At 38.9% G+C, this 27,683-nt stretch overlaps 1 protein-coding gene across 2 annotated transcripts in view; it reads left to right on the top strand.

The window, feature by feature from the left end:
* The first annotated feature begins 6,181 nt into the window (after positions 1-6,181).
* fbxw8 (F-box and WD repeat domain containing 8) overlaps positions 6,182-27,683 on the top strand; it is a 140,303-nt gene continuing 118,801 nt past the window's right edge. The window contains exons 1-4 of one of the 2 annotated variants that reach the window (XM_072247616.1): positions 6,182-6,729; positions 20,498-20,602; positions 21,163-21,327; positions 26,531-26,619. In XM_072247616.1, coding sequence (XP_072103717.1) covers positions 6,289-6,729; positions 20,498-20,602; positions 21,163-21,327; positions 26,531-26,619 — 800 coding nt within the window. In that variant the 5' untranslated portion in view covers positions 6,182-6,288. The remainder of the gene's footprint in view (positions 6,730-20,497; positions 20,603-21,162; positions 21,328-26,530; positions 26,620-27,683) is intronic. The other variant, XM_072247615.1, reaches the window with a different exon arrangement.

Here is a 27,683-nt window from a genome sequence, read left to right as displayed (position 1 = left end):
GCATCTACAAGCTTAAAAAAGAACACATTCAGTACTGGAGATCTGCTGTGCTCCAATGTTCGGGGCACATTTACTCCATCACAATATGGGAATCAGGTTTGCATGTGTGTACACTTGCACTTAATTGGTGTAAACTAATTATTCCTAAAAGGACAACAAGTCATATAAACAGCAATAGGGAACATGAATCAAACATAATGGAAGGTGTTTAAAAGAAGTTAACTAAGAGGAACTAATAAGGATATATTAAAATACAAATAATCAAAATGTCTCAATAGAAGAGAAATTGTCAATGCAATTTCTCCAAATATGTCTTAAAATTACTTTAAGATTTCACCATTGAACTGAAGGCACTCTAGAGAACTAATGTGAGGAAGACCAAGATTCTTTGCAACCAAATGATGACTACAGGAGTTTTCATACCACAGATAATGCAGTGGTCAGAGATATGAACAACATGCTGGGGGAGAAGAAAAATTATCCAGTTATTACCTTATCTTACTTTGAACAAATTGGTTTCTGCCCTGGGCATATACATCCTAATAATCATTATAAGCAGTATGAATGTGTGTGCATATTTATAGCATGCTTTCAATGTGGTCCTCCTACACCCCTATCTAAAATCGTTCATTCGTTACGTGCTGTGTCGTATGATGGAAGCGATCATGGTTTTTCCATGACTATGATTGTTCTTGGCAATTTTTTCTACAGAGGTGGTTTGCCATTGCCTTCTTCTGGGCAGTGCCTTTACAAGATGGGCGACCCCGGTCAGTGTCAATGTTCTTCAGACATTGTCTGCTTGCCATTAGTGGTTGCATACCAGGGCTTGTGATACACACTGGCACCCTTCCACCACTTGCTCCCATGGCATCATGTGACCCTGATCTGGTGGGGGGGGGTGGTGGAGAGGGTGCGCTAAGCAGATTCTACACTCTGCCCAAGGGTGACCTGCAGGCTAGCGGATGGGAGGAGCACCTTACACCTCCTTTCAGAGAGGCGTATCTCCACCCCAGCACTCTCTACCTGATATAGAAAACAATTTATGCACAGCAAGGGAAAGTAATGACCAGACAATCTCTTTAAATAACATCTATTGAAAATGTAATATTGGTCAGTTCACCGAGTACAGTATTCTTTTTCAAAACACGCCAACTGTCCAAATTTCTTTCATATGTTACAATTGAACTCCCTTCTACCACTTCCGCCGGCAGCTCATTCGACATGCCTTCATAAGGCTGCCTTCTCTCCCGCCTTTCTTTTTATGTGGATTCTACTACTTTCACGGAGTTTGAACTTCCTTTCTTGGTCAGCTTTGGGCATGTGTGCATTATTTCCAGGCATGCCCAGTCATCTGTATGTTTCAGTGACAGCTACCACCTTGAACAAAATAAAACCTTCTCGAATCATGTACTTTGACTCATAGAGTTTTCACTGTACACAAAAGACCATTTAATCCATAATTTATGCTAGAGAGGGTGAAATTCCAAATCATAGTTGTGAAGACTTCGAATCCTAGCCAGTGGATTATCAGGGGTCCTTGTGCCAGAGTTAACTTACTTGGTATGTTGAAAAGAGAGGTATGGAGGTCTATGGTCTGGGTAAATGTAAATGGAACCAGATGAGCAGAAGGACCTGCTTCTGTGCTGTAGTGCTCTATGACACTAAATAAATACTTTAGGCTGCTGTGTCAGTAAACTGGGGAGAAGTAACCCTCTGCTTTTATCTGGTTGCATTAATATTTTATGTGTTGACAACCTACACAGAAAAGATTGATATCCTATATATTGCTGAACCTACAAGTAAATTAAAGGGCCCAGGAGAAAATTTTCCTTTCTCAATGCGTAGGTGCTCTGACCACCATAATGTCTGTAATATTTCACTGTCATAGAAATGGAACCCACACACGATTTGGAAGCAATAGAAAACGTATGCACTAATTTGTTAGGATCATCGTTGAACTGGAGAACATGAGTAAAAGTAAGCAATAAGGAGTAATGACCTAAATTAACAGGCAGAACCACAAAGGAACCCATCAGTACTTATTGCCTGGGCCATGAGCAATTTGGCACCGGGTGTGGGGGGGTCAAACAAGTTAGAGAGTTCAATGCGCAGGAGAATGTGGCTTCAATTCATGATGTACTGGTGTCAAAAGAGAGCTAGTCCAAGCTTTACTTGGAATAGACTAGGAACTGTTAAGGAGAATCAAATAACTTAGGCGATAGGCAAGGTTTTAAAATGAATACTAGAGTCAAGGAGTACCAGTGAGTATAAATTAAGAAAGTTGGAGAGTAAAGGCAGAGTGTAGCAACATGAGTGTAGAGTAAAGGGGCAGGCCACCACTTATAGAGGATCATTGTCACAGAGGACAGAAACCGATCCTTTGGCCCCTCATGTCTACATTAACAATCAAGTATCCGTTTACACAAATCCCACTTTATTCTCCCTACTTCTCCACGGATTCCGAGGAATCTTTGGCTCAAGATGGTTGAAAATTATGATTTATAATTTAAATTTTTAATATTTACTAATTTTTACTATTTTTAATATTTAATGTTTGTAATCTAGGGAGCAGGAAGCACAGAATCAAATATCACTGTGATGATTGTACGTTCTAGTATCAATTGTCTGGCGACAATAAAGTATAAAGTATAAAAAAGGGAAAGGAGTGTTCAGGATGGTTGGAGAACCACATACAAATAATTCATGTTCAACTTTTTTTAAACAATAAATAAAATTTCTTGGGGAAGACAGCATATAGGATAGAAATTGTAGTGTATTTAATCGATCAGTAACATTTGAGTTACATTTTCAATGTATTGTTTGATTAAGCATTCTTTGTTGTTTAAATAATTCATTATGGTTATAAATATGAAATACATGAATGGCACAAGTCATAACACCACTGTGTGATACATGTACACTTCGCTTAAAGTAAAAGTGCACGTACACAAGTCATCTCCCTGCTCTCTTGTTTTCCTTTCAATTAGTTTAATGTTTTGGAGTTACATTACTTCTACCCGCAGTCAAGATTACACTAAAACGTAATTAAAAAGCTTGACAGATTGCAATAATAATTGCAACATCCTCAGGAATGTTTTAGCTCAAAAATTTCAGGGGCTTTCAGTCTATAGTGTTCAATTTGCAAGCATGTTTAGGTTACAGTTGGAAATGACAAATTATTTCTGTCGCTGTTTGATGTATTTAAGAACGGAACTGATTGAAAATGTCTTATGATTTTTATCACAGTGAGAATATAATGTCATTCTTGCAAGACCACCAAATATTTTCAAAAGAATGGCCTTTGGATAAAATTGTTTTTTTTATCATATAGCTAATAATTTGTGTCAATTTTAGGATATTCAAGCCAGTTTACCAGTAGATGAAACTATACGGGTCAAGAGTATCATATCATTAAAATCCATTTAAAAATGGGATGAAAATTTCAGGTTTTCACATTGGAATGTTTTATCCTAATACCTTTAATAAATTCTCTTCCTTTCACAAAAACGTAGAATTACTCAATCATTCTTCTGAAGGAATAGAGTACAAAGAACTTTCGGAGCCTGTGCAAACAATCTCCATCTTTAGCACTTTAGTTCCGGCCTGCATTAAAGATGCAAGTTATTTCTGAGGAAGAAAAATATGAAAAGAGTGTAAAGATTTATGTTTTAAAAGTACCTGATCATTTATTTCTTGATGATAATATTTGATGAAGCATTGAAAAAGTTGGACTAATATTTTTATTTGTACGAAGCTGCAGTGTATCATGGAAACTCTTCACTCCAAAGTGCAAAGCAATAAAGGGGTTAAGATCTTTGTGGCTTATCTATATCCTGAGGATTCAGTTCCTTCAAAGTCTACACATTAACTGAGATATTCCACTATTTTTACTGGAGTAATAATAAGGTCAATCCATGTGAAAATGTAGAGCATTAGAATGCAGCCTAAATTACTTTCCTGTTCATCTTCTGGTGCAATGACTTGTTTTCCTGAAAAGTAATGGGCATTGTTAGTTATTACATGAAATATCAATCAGCTCAAACTACATTACATAATGTTTCACTTGCAAAGAAGAAAGAAATAATTAAATTATATATGAGGCCTCCGTTGGTCAGTGTCGACCACGAATGGTGCACCCTAGCTGTCTAGGTATGCAAGCCTGGACAGTAGGATCTGCAGAGCAAGCTGTTGCCAGTGTAGACCTCCCCTCTCCACACAACTGACGAACCCAAAGGAATGGCAGAGACCGATACGGATTGGCACCAGCAGCATCACAGGAATTGCCGTTCAGCGTTGAACTCAATTGCCTTAGGGACTCCAGCTGTGAATTTTTCCCTTGGGGTTTACTCCCAAAGCCCTCCCAATGAACGGGTATAGCCATAAGGCAGCAGAAGTTTGAGATCAAAGTTTTCCTTCCTCTTGGTGAGCTGCCAACCATGGCCGACGAGCCCCATCTATCTGAAGCGACTGGTTTTAAGGCTCCTGCAACTCACCTTTGCCCTTCTCCTGTCAGTAGAAACGGTTCCACCAGGCTTAGTAGCTACGCTATACATGAAGCTCAGGAGGGGGACTTGGTTGTCAGGGGCAATTTGTGTCGCACATCATTGGGAGCATTTAATAGGTGGTGGGAACTTATCCCCATTACCACCCATGACTATAACAACCTTAAGAACCAAATTATACAGAGGACTTCACTAAAATATGTTGCACAGTATATAAACAGTAATTCTGAGATATACAATATATTTTCAAACTAATCTCAGTCTTTTTTCTCACCGCATGATGATTAAAATTCTCTGATTATGAATAATTAGCTGAAGATCTTCATGGTGAGTTTAATATAAAAGGGCATTTGGAGTACTGTACTTTATCACAAATTAAAGCAGATGATAAGATATGGATGGGCGATATTGGAATATACCACAATGCAGAAAAACTAGTCAAATCTTTAAACTCATTAATAACCTATTTGCAAATGCAGATTGAAAAGGAATTTCAATTTTATGATTCAGATCTGGAAGAAAGAAAGGAGTCAGTAAAAGGAACGCATTGCAATGGCAATGGAGAGTCACAGATCTGTCTTGATTTGCCTTTCACAAATGTGTCAAAAAGTTTCCAGAGCTCCTGAAAGCAACAGGATGTCAACAACATAAACACAAGAGATTCTGCAGATGTTGAAAATCCGGATTAACACATACAGAATGCTGGAGGAACTCAGCAAGTCAGGCAGCATCTATGGAAATGAACAAACAGTCAATGCTGCTTTAAGCAAATAGTGCTTTAAAAAGAAACTGCAAGCAAAGGCACTAAATTACAAAAGAGTTAAAAGATAAAAGCAATAATGGAACACTTGGCCCTTTTCATCTGTGCCATCAGTCAATAAAATTCTCTGATTATGAATAATTGGCTGAAGATCTTCATGGTGATTTTAATATAAAAAGACATTTGGAGACTACTGCATTTTACCGCAAATTAAAGCAGATGATGAGATATGGATGGGCAAAATTGGGGAATATACCACATTGCAGTAAAACTACAAATCCGAATAGATTTATAATCAGAAATTTCTTCACATCTCAGTCCTGGATGATGGCTGCTGACTGGTGTTTCTCAATGATTCCTCATCATGTCATTTTAGTATCTTTAGGGATAATGCGAGCCCATCAGAACGGAAATTTTGTTTTAAAAATCTGCAGGTGCTGTAAATCCAAAACAAAAGCGGAAATGCTGAAAAAATTCACAAGTCAGGCAGCATCTGCAGAAAGTGAAATTTCTCTGAGACATGTCATCAAATATAACACGTCCATAAGAACATTGTGTATTTCAATCAGGTCACCTCATGTTCTTCCAAATTCGCAAGGATATAGGCACAATTTCCTCTTATGGCAATTCTGCCATCTCGTGAATTAAAAAATACGAAAGAAGTGCTAATGTTCAAATTCAGAAATTATTTTTAAAAAAAACAAAATACTGGAAAGGCAGGAGAGGCAGCATCTGTGGAGAGAGAAAGAAAATTGATGTTTCAGGTCGATGACTCTTCAAGATCTGGTGAACATTCGTTAACTCCCTCGACCACAAGTACAAATTTCATTTGGTAGGGACACTAGATCCAGATATAATTTGCTCGGTCCTTTCGTTCTTTGGAACTAAATTTGAATGCATTGAGTTCTACACGGTGCGGTTTGAAGATGGACTGCGGACAGAGGGGAAAGGTGCAGCGAAAGAAAGTCCCCGGCTAGCGGGGCACGCCACTCGGTGTCTGCAGTTTGAAATTAGCTGTCATGGACCATGGGCGATAAGGATCTGGAAAAATTTCGGCAGCAGTGGCAGGACGAAATCGCGGGCCGTGGCTGCACCGACAGGGGAAAGAGCACGGGCGTAATTTGGGAGGAAAGAAGCAGTAAGAGGCGGCGCTGTAGGGACCCCGGGCCCGGTTACCACGGGGACAAGGAGAACCCGCAGCCTGGGCCGGAGCAGCCAGCGAGCCAGAGTCCCCCGCCCCCCAATTACTTCTACCTAGCGGAGAGTTTGTTGGAGGGGCGAACCAGCCCTCTCAGGGACCGGATCCAGAGGGAAGGACGCCATGGAAGGGGGTTTCTGGCTGGTGACGGCAGAGGGTCGGGCAAGCCGGCAGAACACCGTGGCAGCCCCGCAGGCCGAATCACACAAGCCTCGGCAGGCATCGACAGCAGGAAGGAGAGCCTGCTGGATCAGTTGATCAGTGACTTAGTAAGTCCCACGGCTTTTTCCTCCCGCTGCTGCTCTCATCGCTACAGGCAACCGGCATTTAATTGTTTGCATAAGATAATCGATCCACTTAAGTGTCGACTTTCCCTTCAGTTAGCATTTTATATACGATTCGAGGTTGTTACTGAACTCGGAGTTTTGTTTTCTGGGAGGTTGTCTATTGTATTTATGCTGCGTTCTTCTTTAATACTATGAAGAAATACACAGTCGCGTTGTGAGCATGCTATTAGATTTGTATGTGATTAGCGATCAAGAGAACCGAGGAAATTAGAAGATGAAGAATTACCTGGGGAGAAGCTCAGAGCGATGGGGCTGTTTGCGGTTGTATTGTACCATGAGTCAAACTGTTTGATCACTGATGAGTTAAGGTCAGAGGCGCAGCTGACAGTCGTGATACGATTTCAGAAGCTGTAATTTTCGAATTACTGTAAGTGGTGCTCTCTTCTAAATGCTACTTACTAGCGGAAAATTATGTTTAGAAACTGAGCTGTATGTGAGAGTGAAAGTCATTAGAAACTAACCACCAAGAGATCCCAGGGGTACAGTTACTCCCACTTCATTACACGTGCGAAAGCTCTGCGGCAAGTCATAAAACTAATTGAAGATTGTTATTTGCGAGAGATTAACCAAGATATTGGAGTTAGAAGTGGGTACACCGGATTCATCTAAATTGTTGTTTCAGGGTTACTAATGTTTGTTCAACATATCAAAATAAGAGTTCTCAAAATCTGAAATTAGTCATGACAACAGATTGTTGTTTAAGTAATTAAGAGTGCAGAATTTATTTTAACAATTAAAGTATAATAAGATGTTATCAATGTTTGTTAGCTGAACAAGATAAGAAGAGGCTTTATTCAATTGGATCATTTCATTGCATTTAAAAATTTGATAAAAATATTTGAGCTATCAGGAAGTTGATTGTAGAGAAAGTTCAGTTCTTTTTAACCTGTAAGTCCTCGTATAACATTTATAAAAAAATATAATTTTGAATCGCATTATTAATGTATGCAAAGTTTGCATGAATTTTAAATATTATTTTCCATTAATAACAGTCTGTAATTTATAGTGCATTCATGAAAATAATATTAACTATTAAACCTTCAAAATATTGATGCACTTGTGGTGGCATTGATTCCTGGTAGGGTGGCAGAAATGTAACGAAGTTTTAAGTGCATAATTTTCTAATCATACTTTTATGTGAGATATTTGTATAACTAAAATTCAATATTTCATTGTTTTTCAGTTGATTCTGGGATTCAGTTTTAAATTAATGTTACCATACAGGCTCTTAATAAACTATGGCAACAATTGTAACTGAAAAGCAAAAAAAATGCAGATAATATGTATCTAATTTTTTTAAAAAAATGATGTATGCTGAAAATACTCTGGCTAGGTTGCATTCGTGGAGAGAGAACAGAGTTAATGTTTTAGGTGGTTGATCTTTCAGCAAAACTTGGAAAAGTTAGAAAACCATGTGTCTAAATTGCAGAGAAGGTGGAGGAGTAGCAAAAGGAAATGGATCAAGAGGGAGTAGTGGTGCCAAATGAGAAGATGGTGAAGGTTTGTTAATCAGAGCTGCTCCATATGGAGGAGGTGTGAATAGAGGAAGATGAGTGAGGTAACAAAACAGCTTGCTGGAAATCTGAAAATCTTTGTGTTTTTCTTTCTCCCTTGGTGGATTTTTGAGGTATTTTGTCCATTACATAAGTAGTCCCAGTCTCTTAGATGATTGACATTCCAAGTACATTCTCATTTGTGCATGTTTAGGATAAATGGGGATAAAGAAGTAGATTTTTGAGTTATAAATAGTTCCTGAAAAATAGGAAGTTTGTTGACAGGGGGTTAGAATTTTATTTAAAATATTCTTTGACTAAAACTGCTCCAAATTCACTTCCATGCCTATCAAGTTCAAAGAATTGCTGGAGTGCTTCAGACTTAGAATCATAAACATTTAATAATAGTATATGTACATTATATAGGGAAGCAGCTCATATTGATTTATCTCAGAAAAATAACGTTTTAGTATACTATATATCTTTGACAAAAGAAGTGCCATGTGTAGCCTGCAAGACAGGAACAGATTCCCAAAGCTCTCATTGACCTTATCTCTTGTATCTTGGTTTTAGTTTATCATAGATTAATTGATAGAGATTGATTGCTGTATCTAGTGATGATGGCAGGGAAATGCATATACCACAACAGGAAGATTGGAGGTGTTGTGGATAGTGTAGAAAGTTGTCGTGGGTTGCAACGAAATGTAGGTGGGATGCAGAGATGAGCAGAGAAGTGGCAGATATAGTTCAGTCCAGAGAAGTGTGGAGTGGTACATTTTGGAAGATTAAACTCAAAGGCAGAGTACAAGGTTAATGGCAGGATTCTTAGTATTGTGGAGGAACAGGAGGATCTTGGGGTCCAAGTCCATAGATCCTTGTACTAATTGATAGGGTAGTCACGGAGGTGTATGATGTGCTGATTTTCATCACTCGGATGATTTAGTTCAACAGCCACAAGGTATTGGTGCAGCTTTATAAAACTCTGGTTAGACCACACTTCGAGTATTGTGTTCAGTTCTGTTCGCCTCATTTTTGGAAGGATGTGGAAAATTTAGAGAGGGCGCAGAAGAGATTTATCAGGATTAGAGAGTATGTCGGTTGTGCGAGCTAGGGCTTTTTTCTCTGGGTGAGGATGAGAGGCTTGACTCGATAGAGGTGTACAAGATAAAAAGAGGCATGAAAAGACTGTACAATCAGCACCTTTTATCCTGGGTGGCATAGTGGCCAGTATCAGAGGACATCTTTTAAGGTGAATAATAGGTAATTTAGAGGAGATGACAAAGGTGCCTGGACTGCACTGCCAGGGTGTTGATGGAGGTTGTTACAATAGGGACATTTAAAAGACTTATAAGGTGAGCAGATGTAAGAAAAATGGAGATTATGGACTGTGTAGGAGTTAAGGGTTTCATAGATCTCGGAGTAAGTTTATATTGGTTGGTACAACATCGTGGGCCAAATGGCCTGTACAGTATTGTTCTATTCCATGTTCTGTATCAAGTATGTTGGAGCTTGAACCCCAGTTGTTTACAGTATATATCCAAGGCTTCACTCAGTGACCAAATAATACATTGCTGAGTGAAGATGAGGACACGAAGAATCTTTGGGAGATACTGACAAGTGCAGTCAGTGGGGAACTACATAGTAGATGGGCTCCAATGTGGGAAAATATGAGGTTATTGACTGATAGAAGAAAACACATAAATGCTGAGCATTTTTTAAAACAATGAGAAGTGAGCTTGAGAAATGTTGTTCAAAGAGGGTCTGCGTGCAAAAGTAAAGATCTGTTACTGCTTTATAGGATCAAATCTGGAGTATCGTACATAGTTTTAGTCCCCTTGTCTACAAAAGAATATACTTGCCATAGCAGGGGTGAAATAAGAATTCATCTGGTTTATTCCTGGGGTAGTGGGATTGCCATATGAGGAGAGATTCAGTCGGCTAGGTTTCTCTTAAGACTTTAGAAGAATAAGAGGTGACCTTATTCTTAAAGTGCTTTTCCTGGTAGTATCCCTGTCTAAGGAGTCTAGAATTAGGGGTCGCAAACTGATGAATAGACCTTTTAAGGCTGAGACCAGCAGGTGTTTCTTCATTGAGTGGTGGTGAGCCTTTGGAATTCTTTAGCTGGGTTAGCAATGGGGGTTCACGCCTTGACTGCGTTCAAAAAAGATTGAAAGATTTTTGGATATTAAGGCGCTTGTGAGATAAACATAAGTTAACAAATTAACATTATAAATAATTTATGGTAATATATTATTTTCTATCATTTGGCCAATTCTGACATTCTCCTTTCACTCCTCCTTGGCACACTCAGGTACTCATTATAGGAACATGATTGTATTTGGATGGTAATGTGTGACTTGCACAAAATTCATCGAAGCTACATGCCTAGGCTACTTTCATATCATCTTCTGTGACCTGCAGCACAAGAGAGACAAGCAGCTAAAGCAAGGGAACACTAGCATCTGTAGTGTTGGTCTGCACCACTGTACACTATTCTGATTTAGAAATAGATTACTGTCTCTTCATTGTCACTGGGTCCTCAAACACTCCACACAACAGCATCACGAGAGTACCTGCACTAGAAGGAATGCAATGGTTCATAAAGATAATTTGTCACCAGCATCTCTAAGCTATTTCAGAATGGGCAGTAAACAGTGGCCCAACATTGAGACTTGCACCCAAAAGTGATTTTTAAAAAAATGTAAAATACTTTCAGAAATCCCTTCAATGCATTATGTGAATTTCTCTCTCAAAATTCTCACCCCTTCAGTTTTCTTCCAATGTTTTTGAACATATTTCACTAGCGTTAAGTAAAGCATTCACTTCCTTTGCTTGCTTAAGTTAGTTTTTATTTCATTGAATTGCATAGAAGCTACTAATCATTAATTTAAGAGTTTACTAATTTACATTAAGTGGAATTATGTCTTAAATTAATAGAAAGGGCGAATAAACTTTGAGGTCAATAATTAAGTACACAACAAAAATCACTTTCAGTGCTGAAGATATGAAGCACTGTCATTGGGCCTAAAGCTATTCTCCACCTCTGTACCAATGAATAATGTAGAATTCAATATACTGTACATTCAAAATATTGAGCTGCCATAAATGATATTTTAAAGCAAATTGTAAAGTAACTTCCCCATCATGAAATTGATTTATGCATCTTGAACTTGCCATTATTTGAATAAATATTTCATGTACCGTATTTAACACCATTCAAGGTAAGAAGTAGAACTAAATATAATCAACATTTTGCGGTACAGGAGATGTGCTAGTCTTTGAAATAATTGACCAATTAGTCTCACTCCCATGGTTTTTCCCATGACTCTTTCAAAAATGTATCCAACTCCCTTTTGATGGTGACTATTAAATCTACTTCTGTCACCCTTTCAGTCAGTGCATTATAGCTTGTAACCTGTTCCATTTAAAAAATTCTCTTTTCCTTACTGTGTTGTTAGTTAGTTTAATTTTGGTCTTTGGTTACTGATGCTCTTACCAATGGAAATTATTTATTTAGTCAAGATAATACTTAAGAATGCCTGAATTTGATCTCCACCTAATCCTTCTGTCCCTGCATTGAGATTAGCCCTACTTCTGCAGTTTCAATAAAATTAAAATCCCTTATTCCTCATTTGATAAACCCAATTAACTATAACCTAATCACGGGACAATTTACAATGACTAGTCAACCTACCTGGCATGTCTTTGGACTGTGGGAGGGAGCCGGAGAAAGCTAACCCATTCCACGGGGAGGATGTACTGTGACTCCTTACAGAACGGCGCTAGAATTGAACTCTGGATCACCCTGAGCTGTAATAGCATCATGTTAACTGCTACTCTATCACCATTCACAATACAGGTGTTAGAAGTCTACAGAGACTACAAGCTAACAACTGATAATGCTTTGAGGTTAGTAAAGTAATTGTCCCTTAGTTGGTGTGTGTGCCATGCATTCTTCAATTACATCCGTACCTTGTCTCCGTAAGCCAAATGGCTCCAGTCCCCGACTGTGCAAAGAGAAGTTATGCTCTTAAAAGACATTTCTTGCTGGGGCTAACTGCACACTGTTTGCATTCTGTGCATGCCTGGACATTATCTTAACCCTTGCCTTGCTGCAGTTTCCACAATTTCAAAGATTTGCTCCCTGCAATCAGAAATGGCATCATTCATAATGAGAACAGGGAAAAGACCAAGCAGTAAAACAAATAGTTCGGAAGACCACGAGTGAGTCAATCTTCCAGAATTGTTAGGGGACCAAGGCAAGGAACTAAAGGAAATCTGCATTACTAAGAAAATAGTGCTGGAGAAGTTGAAGGACTGAATACTGATTAAACTGCCAGAGCCACTTAATTTATATCCCAGAATGTTAATGGGGACCGGCTTTGAAACTGCAATTGCATTTGTTATTATGTAGCAGAATTGCAGAGTTTCTGCAGTGGATGTGTAGATTGGAAGGGAACATATCTTACCCCATTATTTAATACAAAAGAGAGAACGAAAACAGGAGACGACAGTGTCAGCAGCAATGAGGAAAAAGCATTTGTCATGGTAGCAATACATTTTGAAAATATCAGTGCCTTTAAAGAAGTTACTAGGATTTCTGAAAAGGATATCATGTTTGGTGAATCTACTAGAATCTTTTGAGGATGGAACTGGTAGAATAGATAATGGAAAACCAATGGATGTCATGTATTCGGATTTTCAAAAAGCCTTTTGTAAAGTCCAATATAAAGGGTTAGTGTTTAAAGTTAGAACACACGGTACAGGGAGAAATGTGCTTGCATGAATGTTAGACAAGAAACCAAGTAGGTATAAAGAGTCTTTTTCAAAGTTGTAGTGTTAACCAGTGGAATACCATAATTGGTGTTTGGGCTTAAACAATATGTATCAATATTTGAGGGAACAAAATACAGTGGATTCTGGTTAATTGGGACAACTCTTAAAAAAACAAAAACCAATTAGAAAATATCCCTTCATTTTCCCTTCATTTATTTAGGGCACTATGCCACTTAATTGGGACTAGAAACAGCCGAACAGTTTTTAACGAGTGTCAGTTGCGTGCACTTGAGTGGCCATTAGACACTACACCGTTTACAGCAAACAGTTTTTAAATAGTGTCAGTTACATGTGTTTGTGTTCAAAAAGTGGTGACTTTTGTCACTGATCATTAGGTGAGAAATAAGCAGTAGACGATTCAGAACTCTTTTGCTCACTGTGGTTTCAAGCATTCAGACTTAGAAGTGCCAAAAATGGCTGGGAATGAAAATGAAATGATTTCATTATTTCAACAAGTTAGTAACTATGAAGAATTTGAAGGTATTGATAATAATTATCTTGAATGCTACTTTGAAAATGAAGATTTGGAGGCTGTAATCATCAAAAGCATTGTATGAAGGCAATCCATTATCTGCACTAGGTGTCTCTGCTGATTTTGTTAATCAAAAGAACACGGCAATGTTCAGTGGATGAATTCCTCCATCAATATCTATTAGGATCCAGTCCACAGTTTTATAGTACTGCAGTAATATTGGTAGTGTGCTAATTTGTTTTGTGTTTCATTTAAATACATCATTCATTGCTCAGTTTGTTTTCTTTTTGTAACTTTTAAATTATTTCCATGCAATGTTGGCTAATTGGGGTAGCTGCTTAATTGGGCCAAAATGTACTGTGGAGCAACAATTAACTCAGAGTGGATCAATCATAAGCTCATTTATTGTACTTGCAGCCAGGGAAGACTAGCACTGCACAAGAGCCGGTGATAGTTTCGAAGAAACAGACAACGTAATCACTCCTTTATACATAAGTATGGGTACCCCAATGTGTCCCAATGTGTCCTGTGGAGCAACAATTAACTCAGAGTGGATCAATCATAAGCTCATTTATTGTACTTGCAGCCAGGGAAGACTAGCACTGCACAAGAGCCGGTGATAGTTTCGAAGAAACAGACAACGTAATCACTCCTTTATACATAAGTATGGGTACCCCTCAGTTCAAGGACAGGGTGCAACCTGTTCATCTGCTTAATCAGTGTATTTGGTGTTCTTCCTGTAACACATCTGCTGGTCTGCACTTCGTCAAGGACTCGGGTTCTATCAGCATAATGTTGAACAAACAGCATTAGCAAAGCACTCTGGTATAGTACAAGTTCCATTTTGTTACTACAAGTATATTTCCACATTCCCAATTAACTGGAATCTATTGTACAATAATTGGAAGTTTTCTAATGGTACAAAACTAGATGGCATTGTGAATTGTGTTGAGATACAAAGAGGCTTAAAGGTGACTTAGACTGAGCAAATGGGCAAAAAATTCAGCAGAGGCATTATCAAGTAGATAAATGTCAAACTACCCCCTTTGCTATGAAAACAGAAGCGTTATTTAAATGGTGTTATTAAGAAGTTAATGTGGAAAGACAAAAATTCTTGTACCATTCACAAAGCAAGCATGTAGGTGCATGGAATCAGTTAAGAATGAAATAACGTAGTAGCCTTTATATCAAGTGGATATGACTAGAGAGGAAGATATGGCTTGCTACAATTGTACAGGATCTTGATGAAACGACACCTGGAGCATTTTGCACAGATTTGGTTTCTTTGTCTAACAGAGGATAATGAGCCAGTTTTCATTAGGGGAAGGGAGGTGGAAAGGGTCAGTAGCTTTAAATTCTTTGTCAGTATATCAGAGGATCTGTCCTGGGACCATCACAATTGCAAAAAAGGCAACCAACAGAGTCTGTACTTAGAAGTTTGTGTAGATTCAGTATGTCACAAAAGCTTTGACAAACTTCTATAGATGCACAGTGGGGAGTATCCTAACTGGTTGCATTATGGCCTGGTATGGAAACACCCAATGTCCAGGAACAGGAAAGTCTAGAGAAAATGGTGGCTATAGTCCAGTTCATCATAGGCAAAGCTTTCCTCATTGTTGAGCACATTTACATGGAGCCCTCCCACAACAATGCAGCATCCATCATCAGAGACCCCCCACCACCCAGATTCTGCCCTTGTTTTGCTATTGCTATTGGGCAAGAGGCACAGAAGCCTTAGGGCCCACACCAAAAGGTTCAGGAACAGTTATTACACTACAGCCATCAAAGTTCAAGTCCAAAGTAAATTTCAGAGTACCTAAAACACAAAATAATCTGCAGATGCTGTGATCAAAGCAACACTTTCAGTACGCTGGATGAACTCAGCAGGTCGGGCAGCATCAGTCAGAAACGATGAGTCGACGTTTCGGGCCAGAACCCTTTGTCAGGACTGAAGAATGAAAGATGGGGAAGGATTTGAAGAATGCTTGTAGCTTCAGTTGAAAGACCAGTAATTTGAAAGACAAAGGGGTGGGGGAGGGGAAGCGTTGACGTCATAGCCCTGAAAACAATGGGTAGTAGAAGAAGGAGGCGGAACCATGAGGGAGCTGGGGGAGGGAGTAGAGTGACATAGGGATAGAGGAAGGGAGGGGGAGGGAATTATCGGAAGTTGGAGAATTCTATGTTCACACCAAGGGGCTGGAGACTACCTAGACGGTATATGAGGTGTTGCTTCTCCAACCTGAGTTTAGCCTCATCATGGCAGTAGAGGACGCCACATATGGACATATCTGAGTGGGAATGGGAAGCAGAGTTGAAGTGGATGGCTACCAGGAGATCCTGTCTGTTGTGGCGGATGGAGTGGAGGTGCTCGACGAAGCGGTCCCCCAATCTGCGTCGGGTTTCACCGATGTAGAGGAGGCCGCGCTGGGAGCACCGGATGCAATAGATGACCCCAACAGACTCACAAGTGAAGTGTTGTCTCACCTGGAAGGACTGTTTGGGGTCCTGAATGGTTGCAAGAGATGAGGTGTAGGGACAGGTGTAGCACTTATGCTTACAGGGATAAGTGCCGGGTGAGAGATCAGTGGGGATGGACGTGTGGATAAGGGAGTCACGGAGTATATATGTCACCATATACTACTTTTGAGATTTTGAGATTTTCTTGTAGGCATTCACAGTAGAAGAGAAATATACAATTGAATCACTTTTTAAAAAAAATTACACACAACAAAGACTGGTAAACAACCAATGTGCAAGAAAAAAGCCTAAACATGTGGATTAAGATTTTCCGGTGGCCAACTATTTTAATTCCCATTCCACATACCAAACCATGGCCTCCCGTACTGCCACAATGAGGCTACTGTCAGGTTGGAGGAGCAACACCTCATATTCTGCCTGGGTAACTACCAACTTGATAGAATGAACATCAATTTCTCTAACTTTTGGTAATTTTCCCCCTCCCACTTCAGTCTTTTTCTGCTCCCCACTCTGAACCCCCCTTACCTCTTCTCTTCTCCTCACCTGCTCATCACCTCCCCTTGGTTCCCCTCCTCCGTCCCTTTCTCCCATGGTTCACTCTCCTGTCCTATCTAGATTATTTCTTCTTCATCCCTTTATCTTTTCCACCTATCACCTCCCAGATTCTCACTTCAATCCCCTCCCCCACCCACCAGGCTTCCTTTTTCACCTTGTTTATACTCCTTCCCTTCCCCCAACCTCCTTACTCTGGCTCCTTTCCCTTTTCTTTCCAGTTCTGATGAAGGGTATTGGCTTGACATCAACTGTTTATTCCTTTCCAAGTAAATAAATAATATTGATGAATTCTTGAAAGTGAGTCCATAGGTTGTGGAATCATTTCAGAGTTAAAGCGAGTGAAGTTATCCACACTGGTTCAGGACCCTATCTTGTGACAGCTCACCTTGTGGATGTGCTCAAAAGTGGTGAGGGCTTTGCCTAAGACGGACTGGGCTGTGTTCACCCTTTTTGTAGGATTTTCCATTCATGGGCCTTGCTGTTCTGATAACCAGATCATGATGCATCCAGTCACTGTGCATCAATGGAAGTTTGTCAAAGTTCTAGGTGCCAAATTTGAACAAACTTCTACAACAGTTGAAGTGTTGTTGTGCCTTTTTTTTGTGATGTCATTTATGTGCTGGTTGCAGACAGATCCTCTGATATGATACCGACAAGAAATTTAAAGTTATCAACCCTCTTCACCTCTGATCCCCTAATAAGGACTGGCTCATGAACCTCCAGGTTCGTCCTCGTGTAATCAACAATCAGCTCTTTGGTTTTGTTGATGTTGAGTAAGACGTTGTTGTGGCACCATTTAGCCAGATTTTCAATCTCCCTCCTATGTGCCGATTCATCACCACGTTTAATTCAGCCTGCCAACAGTGGTGTTATCAGCAAACTTAATTATGGTACTTGAGCTGTGCTTACCTGCACAGTCATAAGTACAAAGCAGGTAGACTCGGGGGCCAAACACGTAGCTTTGTGGTGCACCTATGCTGAGGGTGATTGTAGAGGAGATGTTGTTGCCAATCCATACTGACTGGGGTCTACAAATGAGGAAATCGAGGGCCCAGTTGCACAGGGAGGTATCGAGGCCTAGGTATTGGAGCTTAGTGATTAGTTTTGAGGGGATGATAGTGTTGAATGCAGAGCTGCAGTCAATAAAGTGCATCATGATGTACTCTACGTATCTTCATTGTCCACACATTTTAGGGCTGATTGAAGAGCCAGTGACACGGCATCTGCTGTTGACTGTAAGCATATTGGTGTAGATCTAAGTCACTTTTCAGGCAGGAGTTGATATGCTTCATGGCCAACCTCTCAAAACACTTCATGACCACCTTCTCAAAGCACTTCTTCGCTGTAGATGTAAGTGCTACTGAATAATAGTCATTGATAGTTCTTCTTGGGCACTGGTTTGATTGAAGCCTGCTTGAAGTAGATGGTTAACTTGGAAAGCCAAAGCAAGAGGTTAAGTTGTCACAAAACACTCCAACCAGTTGACTAGCACAGGTCTTTAGTAACCAGCCAGAATACTCTCTAGGCCAGATGCTTTCCAACGGTTCACTTTCCTGAAGGATGGTCTGACGTTGGCCTCAGGGACTGAAAGCACAGGGTCATTGGGAGCTGTGGAAGTTATTGAAGGTGGTTTCACATTCTGTTGGTCAAGACCAGCATGAAGGCATTGAGCTCATCTTGGAGCGAAACCTTGTTATTTATATTGCTTGCTTTTACTTTGTAGGAGGCCCCTGACACAGCATGGATAACTTCATTCTCCGCTACTATGAACCGATTCTATGGCATACAGACTCACTTTCAAGGACTCATTGCAACCCAAGTTTTCAGTATTATTTTTATTTGCAGTTTGTCATCTTTTGCTGTTGGTGTTTGTCAGTCTTTATCCATTTATGTATAGTTTTTGTAAAATTTTATTGTATATTTTTCCTGTAAGAAAGTGACTCTCAAGGTAGTATCTGGTGACATATACTTTGGTAATAAATTTACTTTGAACCTTGTAGTAGAGGCAGTGCAATAAAGAGTCACTGGACTGATTTCTGGGATGGTGAGGTGACCATGTGATAAGAAATTAGGTTGATTAGGTTTAAAGAGTTCAGAAGAATGAAAGGAGGTCAAATTGAAACCTACAAATCCTGTCAGGGCTGAACTGATAGGATGCAAGAAGGACACTTTCCCTAGTTTAGATGTCTAGAGTGATTCATCATTCATAGGATAAGTTGTAAAATATTCTGGACTAACTTTTATTTGGTGAGGGTAATGAGCCCATACATTACCACAAAAGCGCATGTAGGCCAACACACTGAATACTGTACATTTTTTTTAAAAAAGCAAAAAAAAAAAAGGCATGAACAGAATTGGGGAAACAGCATGAATATAGTATTCGCTATATTCTTGGCTCACAGGGCTGAATGGCCTCCTATATTTTAATGTTTTTGTTGGATTCATTTTATTTACGACATACTAAGTAAAACAGCCATTTATTGAACATCTGTAATTGTTCTGACAAGGTGCTAGTGAGCTACTTTGTTATATGTCGTTATTCCTGCATGGAAGATATTCCCACAGTGCTTTTGGTTGGGGAACTTCATGATTGAGACCCTATAATTAGAGGAAAAGGCAATATTTTCAGAACAGTAAGTGACTTGTTAGGAACCTATAGTTCAAGTGTTCCCATACACCAGCACCCTTGTTTTTCTTGGGGATAAAGGCTTAGGAGATGTTCTCAGTGTAGTCTAGGATAGTAACTGCAGTGCATTTAGTGAATAACCTACAATGTAGCCACTGAATAGGCTGGCTAAATGGGATACTAGTCAGATAGGCTAATTTTTCCTTGATGGTTGAACTCCCTCACTGCTGTTGGTGAAAGTTGAGTTGTTGGTCAATGGTGACTCTCCCAGTATATTGGTGGAGATGATTAGCAGCAATATTGTATTAGAGGACATGTGGCTAGATACTCTTTTTGGCATTGGTCACTTCCTAGCAGTTTTGTGGTTCAAATGTTGCTTGCACCTTACACACGTGTTCAGTAGTTATTTCTGCATTGAAGAAAGGAGTGTTTCATTATCCGTGAAGCTGCTTCTTGATTCAAACCTGCTTTGATGTGAGAGGCAGTCACACCCACCTTATATTATCTCTGTAATTTAGTGCCTTTGTCCTTGCTTGAAATAAGTCAGTAATGAGATGTTAAACTGAATAGTGATGCCCAAATTGGGCATTAATGAGTGAATATCACTTGATAACTCTGTTAACGACACTTCTGTTTTAATCATTTGCATCAATCAACCAAAGTATTGTATGTAGGGAACCATTTTGTTGGATTGAAGTGGAATCCTTGTTTGGATTACCCAAGTATTGGTAAATTGATTAGAAATATTACCTTTGTGATATGCTAAGTGTGGATTATATGTATATTATTGCTGCTTTCCTTCAACAGAAAAGGAAAAAATAAAACCCAGATGTACCATAGCTGGAGTTATTAAAAAATAACTGAGTAATTTTGTATTCACTGAGGATTTTTACAAATTAGTATAATTTAAAATCAAACAAATGATAAGTAACGCAAGCTAAAATATACCTACTCCAGTTTGAGATTTCAGATTATAAATTACACACTTTGTGGGCATTCTGCCTTCCTTGAAATATGCAAACAGTATCAAGTAAAATATTGTAAGAGAATTCGATATTTCATTACAAGTTTGCGAATAAAGAAGCATGTGCAAAAGAGGAAAATAATGAGACTACCGCTGGCATAATTCACTTAGCCAGAGACAGGTCACTGTATTCCATTTAAATATTTAATCCAACCCATTGGCTTTAAACTACATTATCTAATCTTGCACTTGTTCATATATTGCAGAATGAAATAAATGAAATTCCGTTTTTTGATATTGATCTGCCATATGAGCTGGCACTGAGAATTTTTGAATATCTTGGCAGAACTGAACTTGGAAGATGTGCACAGGTAACTATGACTTGAATTACATTACGAGGAAAATTTCAAGTACCTTTTTGTGTTTTCCATCTTGCATATTTGAATAAACATTTCAGAATGTCCTTCATTCTAGTATGGAGCTTCATACTAGGAGTCTTGAATTTGAATGTGAGAGACTGAGGGGGAAATTACAGGAAAAATGATGCTGAAGTACTCTGTGAATCTGGAACTGATGCCATCATATTCATTTTAATTCACACAGTACATTCAATTTCAACTTAAAGGAAATGCTTCGAAATTCAACAAATATCAAGATAAAATTCATGATTTGTTTCGTTAATTAAAAAAATTATTAGATTAAGGAATAATGTGATTGCAGGACTAATTATTAAAAATATATTTATTTAAAAACAACAGTCTTTAAAAATACATGAATGATTAAGGCTAATTGACGACTTGATTTTTTTTGGGAAGTTGTAAACATAAATGTAGCAATGGTAATATTTCTTCAAGCTATAATTGGATGGCATATCAATAACCAGATGTGGAGTATTTAATCTCCATGACAAAAGAACTTTTTTGTTTCTCAGGTGAGTAAAACATGGAAGGTTATTGCTGAGGATGAGGTACTTTGGTATAAACACTGCTTGAAGGAAGGTTACCAGACCAAGGCGGATATTGGCGACTTCACAGGCTGGAAGTCCGTTTTGCGAGATTCGCTGCAGAAGAAAAAGACACTACGTACCAACTGGAAGGTAATCCATAATCCCTTAAAGCTCTATTATTATTTCATTTAGTAACTGAGCTATAAGCACAACCAAGTTAAGCAGTGTAATTCTACAAAACCAAGAGTTGAAGAGTCAGGAAGTTATGTTGTAGCTTTATAATACTCCAGTTAGGCTACCTCTGGAGTTTTGCATTCAGTTTTGGTTCCTCCATTACAGGAAGGATGTGCAGGTTATGGAGAGGATGCAGAAGAGTTTCACCACGATGCTGCCTGGATAAGAGGGCATATACTGTGAGGAGAGGTTGGACAAACTTGGGCTATTTTCTCCAGAGAGGCAGAGGTTGAGGAGAGACCTGAATTAAATCGTAAAGATTACAAGATGCATGGAAAGAGAAGACAGTACTTGTTTTTACAGAGTGGTGGGTGCCTGAGATGTGCTTCCAGGAGTGATACTGAAGGCAATTACAATAGAGATATTTAAGAGGCTCTTAATGTGCCTCACATTAATGAGGTTCACGTGAATGTGCAGAGGATGGAGGATTATAGACATTGTGTAGGCAGAAGGGATCAGTTTAGTTAAGTGTTTAAATACTTGTTTCATTAGTTTTTCACAACCACATTGGTCAAATAGTCTGGTCCTGTTCTGTGCTGTACTGTTCTATTTAACCACTTTATTCATTTGAGTATAGTCATTAAGGGTAAGAGAAAAGCTATTTAGGTACTCTGTCATTATGTTTTATACAGAAATGAACTTTAAACAATAGTTATTAGATTGCATAAGAAAAGGAATCTTGACAAATTTACCAATCTGTAATAATGGCTTTTGAGACTAATTATTGCAACTTCACTCTTGTCCTAACAGAGATTGGAATTAATATAAGACAGAAAATACCCCTGTACCTTTGTAGTCTTTGTGCCCCAGTTATTTACCAAAAGGGTGTGCTAAGCTATTGAGAGAGATGTCTTTGATTGTCAATAAAGTGTTTGTTTCTCACTTTGTATGAGCACAAAATCTTATGTTCCACTTCGTCAAAACTTAGTTATTTTCCTTCCTCAATATTTTTTAGTTCTGCTTTAGTTGTCACTTGTTTGAATTGTTTTAACAAAATAATACCAAGTAGGAATTTCCAAGGAGGAGTTTTCTCTTGCACTTAACATGGAATCAGAATATTTTAAAGATCTATTATCTTCTTACCTTGCTAGTAAAGTTATTAACTTCTATTGTTTCAGGAAAAGGATTTTGAAATTCAGCTATTTTCAACAAAATCTAAGAAACTGAATGTTAATTTTCAGAACCAAAATACCTCCTTTAAAACTGAGATTCCTTCTTTACAAGTAAACTCTTCTCAGGCTTCCAGCCGGGTGCAGGTATTGATTTTAACTGATGTTTCAATGACAAACTCTGCCATCTTCATCAGGGATGATGTCTCATCCAGTGGTATATATACCCCTGTTGTCTGTTCCTCCTGATTGGTTAGGCTTCATCCAATCACGTTTCTGCTGTCTCACTTAGCTTACAATCAAATTCCAGTTCTTACATAGAGCGAGATCTTGGTCCTTGTTAAAAGTCTTTTTCTCTAGTTTTATTTCAATGACTTCCTTTACCAGACAGTCCCAAAAGTCATTGGCGCCCAACAGTAGTTTTGTACTGTCAAAGCCAATCCTATGACCATTGCGAATGCAGTGTTCTGCTACTGCCGATTTCTCCAGGTAACGGGTACACCTCCTGTGCTCCTTAATCTAGGTTTCCACCGTGTGGACCGTCTGGCTGATAACGCTGTACCACATTCACAGGGAATCCTGTAAACGCCAGCTACCCTAAGTCCTAGGTCATCTTTGACCAACATAAGCTGTGATTTGAGCTTTCTTAGGGGTTTGTGGATGGTATTAATCTGATATTTCTTCAGGATCCTGGTGATCCTTCCAGAAACTGTGGAAATATAGGGAAAATGGGTGGTAGAATAGATGGAGGGCTTGCTGTAGGTGAGAACTGGAATTTGTTTGTAAACTAGGTGGGATAGAGGAAAACAACAGGAATTCTGCAGATGCTGGAAATTCAAGCAACACACATCAAAGTTGCTGGTGAACGCAGCAGGCCAGGCAGCATCTGTAGGAAGAGGTGCATTCGACGTTTCAGGCCGAGACCCTTCGTCAGGACTAACTAAGGGATAGAGGAAGCCTGATTGGATGAAGACTAACCAATCAAGGGGGATGGACGATGGGGGTATATATACCACTAAACTAGACATGCCTAGGCATCATCCCTGATGAAGATAGCAGAGTTTGTCATTAAAACATCAGTTAAAATCAATACTTGTACACAGCTGGAAGTCTGAGAAGAATTTATTCGTCATATACACAGGAAAAGCACTAGATCCTTTTTCCTTTCTTACAATTATTTTCCCTTCCTTTTCTGAAGGTACTGACCCTTAAGGGATATAATTCCATAAGTAACAGTTACTCATCAACTAATCATCCAAATGGCCTTTTCAGCTTGTATCTTTCCATCTTTTTACTGACTGCTCAGTGAACTGAGGCTGGCTTTAGTGCCAAATTTGAGATCAGTGAACACTGGCACAGATTGTATAATGAACCTGGCAAAAGGTGGTCAGGGGACATTGCCTCAGTATCATGCACTGCTTTAATTTATTGTTAGCCTGGTTGTGTGGAGAAGGATTTTTACTTTTTGTGAGTGTCACAGCAGTTTATTCGCTATTGTAAATCCATTTCTGTAATAGCAATCAAGCTGAATTTTGACAGCTTTCAATAATGCAGATCTTTGAAAGTACTTACTGTTGAATGCAAATTTGTTTATTTTGTTTTCTAGCCAGTTTACAGGATAGAATGTTTTCTTGATTGGCATGAGTGCCTCTAATTGTTAAAGGGCTAGAATATTTTTTCAATCAAATCCAAAGGCAACTCTCCCTCACAATCTCCTTCCTATCATCCATCCTCTTTCCGCATTCTCTAAATGGTGCTGGAACCAATACAAGCGAATTTGCGGTAGATGGAAAAGTGGGTAACAGCTTGAATTCAGAAACAGTCTGCTCTATTTCCCTGGTCCTATAAATTTCTAACTTATTTAGCCTACAGGAAAATATGTTTGGAGAATGACCTCATTGATGCCAGTACATCTCAGATGGTTCATAATGGTGCTCACTCATGCAACAAAACAAAAACAGCTTCTGTTGCTCAGTGAATCAAAGTCTTGCACAAAATAGTACGTGCATAATATTTACCAAGAGTAGTCGTCGCCACCACCAACTGTGCCTCCACAGCCACCACTGCCAGCTCCCCGGATATTTTCAATAATTAAGTACCACATTTCACATCTGCATCTGTGGGAGATATAACAGATTAGAATAAAAACAAATGAATAATGCTGTATGCTTGATAAGTCTGTTACAATTCAGTCTTGTTATTGGTTTGAATTACTGTTGATGGTTTTAATTTATGGACAAACTGCCCCACTTGTTCATAAGTCACAAAGTTCTTTTTTGGAGAAGCAAATTTATAGTTGTACTCTAATACTTTACCCCTTGTTCTTGATCTCACTATGTATCATGACACTGGCACAATGGCTAGAATCAGAATCAGGTTTAATATCACTGGCATATGTTGTGAAATGTTTTTATTAATGGGAGATTTTATTAATGGACAGGTTGCACCAAAGGCTTGAAATATTTTCCATGGGTTACGTAATAGTTTATTTTCATTCTAAATTGCCCAGCTGATATGTAAGTGACCAGCGCCATGATCTTGTGGACATGTGTAATTGTTGCCTAGATTGGAGGATTGAAATTATATGGAGAGATTGGAAAAGCTGTTTTTTTTTTCTCTGGAGCAAAGGAGACTGAGAATTGAGCTGAGAAAAGTATGCAAAATTAAAAGAGGCTTAAATAGGCAGATGTACAGAATTCTTTTCTTAAGTTGGGATATAAAAAGCAAAGGGGCATAAATTCATTTCCATGATGCTGCCTGACCTGAGTTCCTCTAGCATCTTGTGTGTGTTGCTCTGGATTTCTAGCATCTGCTGAATTTCACCTGTTTATGATCATTGTCTTTGCCTATGTAGTGTCAACGGGCGGCACGGTAGCGTAGTGGTTAGTACAACGCTTTACAGTACAGGCGACCCAGGTTCAATTCCCACAGCCGACTATGAGGTGTTAGTATGTTTTCTCTGTGACCGTGTGGTTTTTTTCCCAGTCTCCTCCCACAGTCCACTGAATTAAATAGTGGTGTTGCTGGGCGGCTCAGCTCCGTGCTCTGTCTCAATGCTAAATAAATAAATCCAAATGTCCCACACCAAGGATTGGTTTCCCTAGCCTTCAAGTATGTGTTGAAGTTTAACTGTGTTCAGGTTTTATTTCCTGAAGAATTATTATCTGCTATATTCACATAATTCCATAACTCCTGAATAATCCCTAACTGCATTTCAATTGAGGTATTTCCTCTATTATGTCAATGATGACAACACTTTGGCTATGATTATGTTATGATTAATGTACAGGTTATCCACAGGTTATGAACACCCAACTTAGGTACAGCCCATATGTGTGAATGAGTATTTGTGAGATCCAAAATGTAAGTTAATGGATTTACTAGCTGCTGTAAAGCTGCAGGCATCTTCTGTCACCAACAAACTTGTTCTTGGCTGCATTTCCACTATGGAAATTGGATTAAAAACAGCTCAAAGAAACAGGACCCTATAGCACCCTGGGGACAGCCTGTAAATGTTATATGTTCTATATGTTACTAATGGAGACTGATCTTTCTGCCTGTGTCCCTATATGCTAATTGTTTTAAAGCTTAGTTACCTCTCTTGTCTCTTGAAACCAATTCAACAACTTTCATCAAAAACCTAAACCTATTAAATAATTTCTATAGCATGATTCTGTCTTATGTCTCAAATGTTTAAATTTCAAGTGTTCCAGCTACTTTCCCTTGTTAAACTCTTAAGTTTCAGTTTTGTATCCATATTTAAATATTGTCAATATTGACAAAGCAGTAGATCTTCTTTACTTTGGCTGGTAAGTTTGAAGTGATCAAACTGCATCTTTAGAGAAGTTCCCATTAACTTAGTGTGGGTTACAGTTGCACACACAAATCCAGTCTTGTGATGATTATTTTAGTGAGCATTATGTCCAAGATTTGTTGTAAAAATGATAATTAAATATGATTAAGCTTGAATGCTGCTTTTGATGTTCTTAAGACTTTCTTATTTCCTACAGAATCGTATTGGAGCTGCAAGCCAGTTACAGTATGATGTCGGAGGAATATTATGTGATGCACATTCATGCAATGGATTGGTAGTTTCTGGGTAAGAAAATGTCAAAGTAATTGAATTTTTCAACTTTACAATGACATTGCCACAGAGATAAGAATAATAACATAACTCCAGGAGTAGCTAGATGGCAACAATCTCATTGAGGGTTAGGGGCCAAATAAATCTGAGGTTAACATGTTTCTGATTTTGTATGCATATGTTAAAATTTCAAAGTACATTTATTATCAAAGTATGTATGCAGTATACAACCCTGCAGACAGCCACGTAACACAGGTTTGTCTTCCTGCAGACAGCCATGTAATGCAGAAACAACATGGAACCCATTCAAAGTAAACAACAAACACCCATCGCTCAAAAAAAGAACAAATCACTCAGACGGCAGAAAACAAACGAATAACACACAAAATATTGCACATCAAACAGCAGAGTCCTTTAAACAGTCTAGGAATGTTCAGTTTAGTTCAGTTCAGTTCAATTTAGTGTGTTGTTTGTTGACTGCAGGCTGCTGAGCCATTCTGCCCTGATCAAATTCACACAAAATAGCAGTAAAAAAGGAGAAACCAGAAACACATATAACATGAACTGCAGAGTCCTCTAAAATTGAGTCCACTTCACAAACTGTGCTGATCAATCCTTGCCCAAAACCCTGTACCTTCCTCTGGTAGCAGTGAGCAAGAGGGACACCCGTCAAATGCAAACAGACGGCTCTGAACACCCGCTTGCCTTCTGCTCTTCTCTTTGTTGATTTCAATTTTTCAATCCTGCTCAACACTTCAGTTGGTGAGTTGGTTGAGAATGGAGCTGATTATGTGTCCGTGCTCTGCCTTTAGGCCTCACATTTTGCTCCCAGCATTGCTGTCAACCATTCTGTATTCCTTAGTGCCAGATTACTCAGTCAGCCCAAAAAATACATTGTCAACATGTAAATTACAGGCTCCAATCATGCACAGATTAGTAGTAGAAGTATATTTAAAAAAGGGAGAACAAGTAGTAGTTTTGTGAACTGTCTGCAGGACATCATGTTATTCCTGTTGGTCGCTGGCACCATCTTGGTGAAAGGACACTATGCTGACGACACCATGCTGACGACACCATCC

The sequence above is a fragment of the Mobula birostris genome, chromosome 31, assembly GCF_030028105.1.
Source record: "Mobula birostris isolate sMobBir1 chromosome 31, sMobBir1.hap1, whole genome shotgun sequence".
NCBI classification, from domain to species: domain Eukaryota; kingdom Metazoa; phylum Chordata; class Chondrichthyes; order Myliobatiformes; family Myliobatidae; genus Mobula; species Mobula birostris.
The sequence above is the reverse complement of the archived record's forward strand: the minus strand, read 5'-3'. Positions and strand labels throughout refer to the sequence as shown.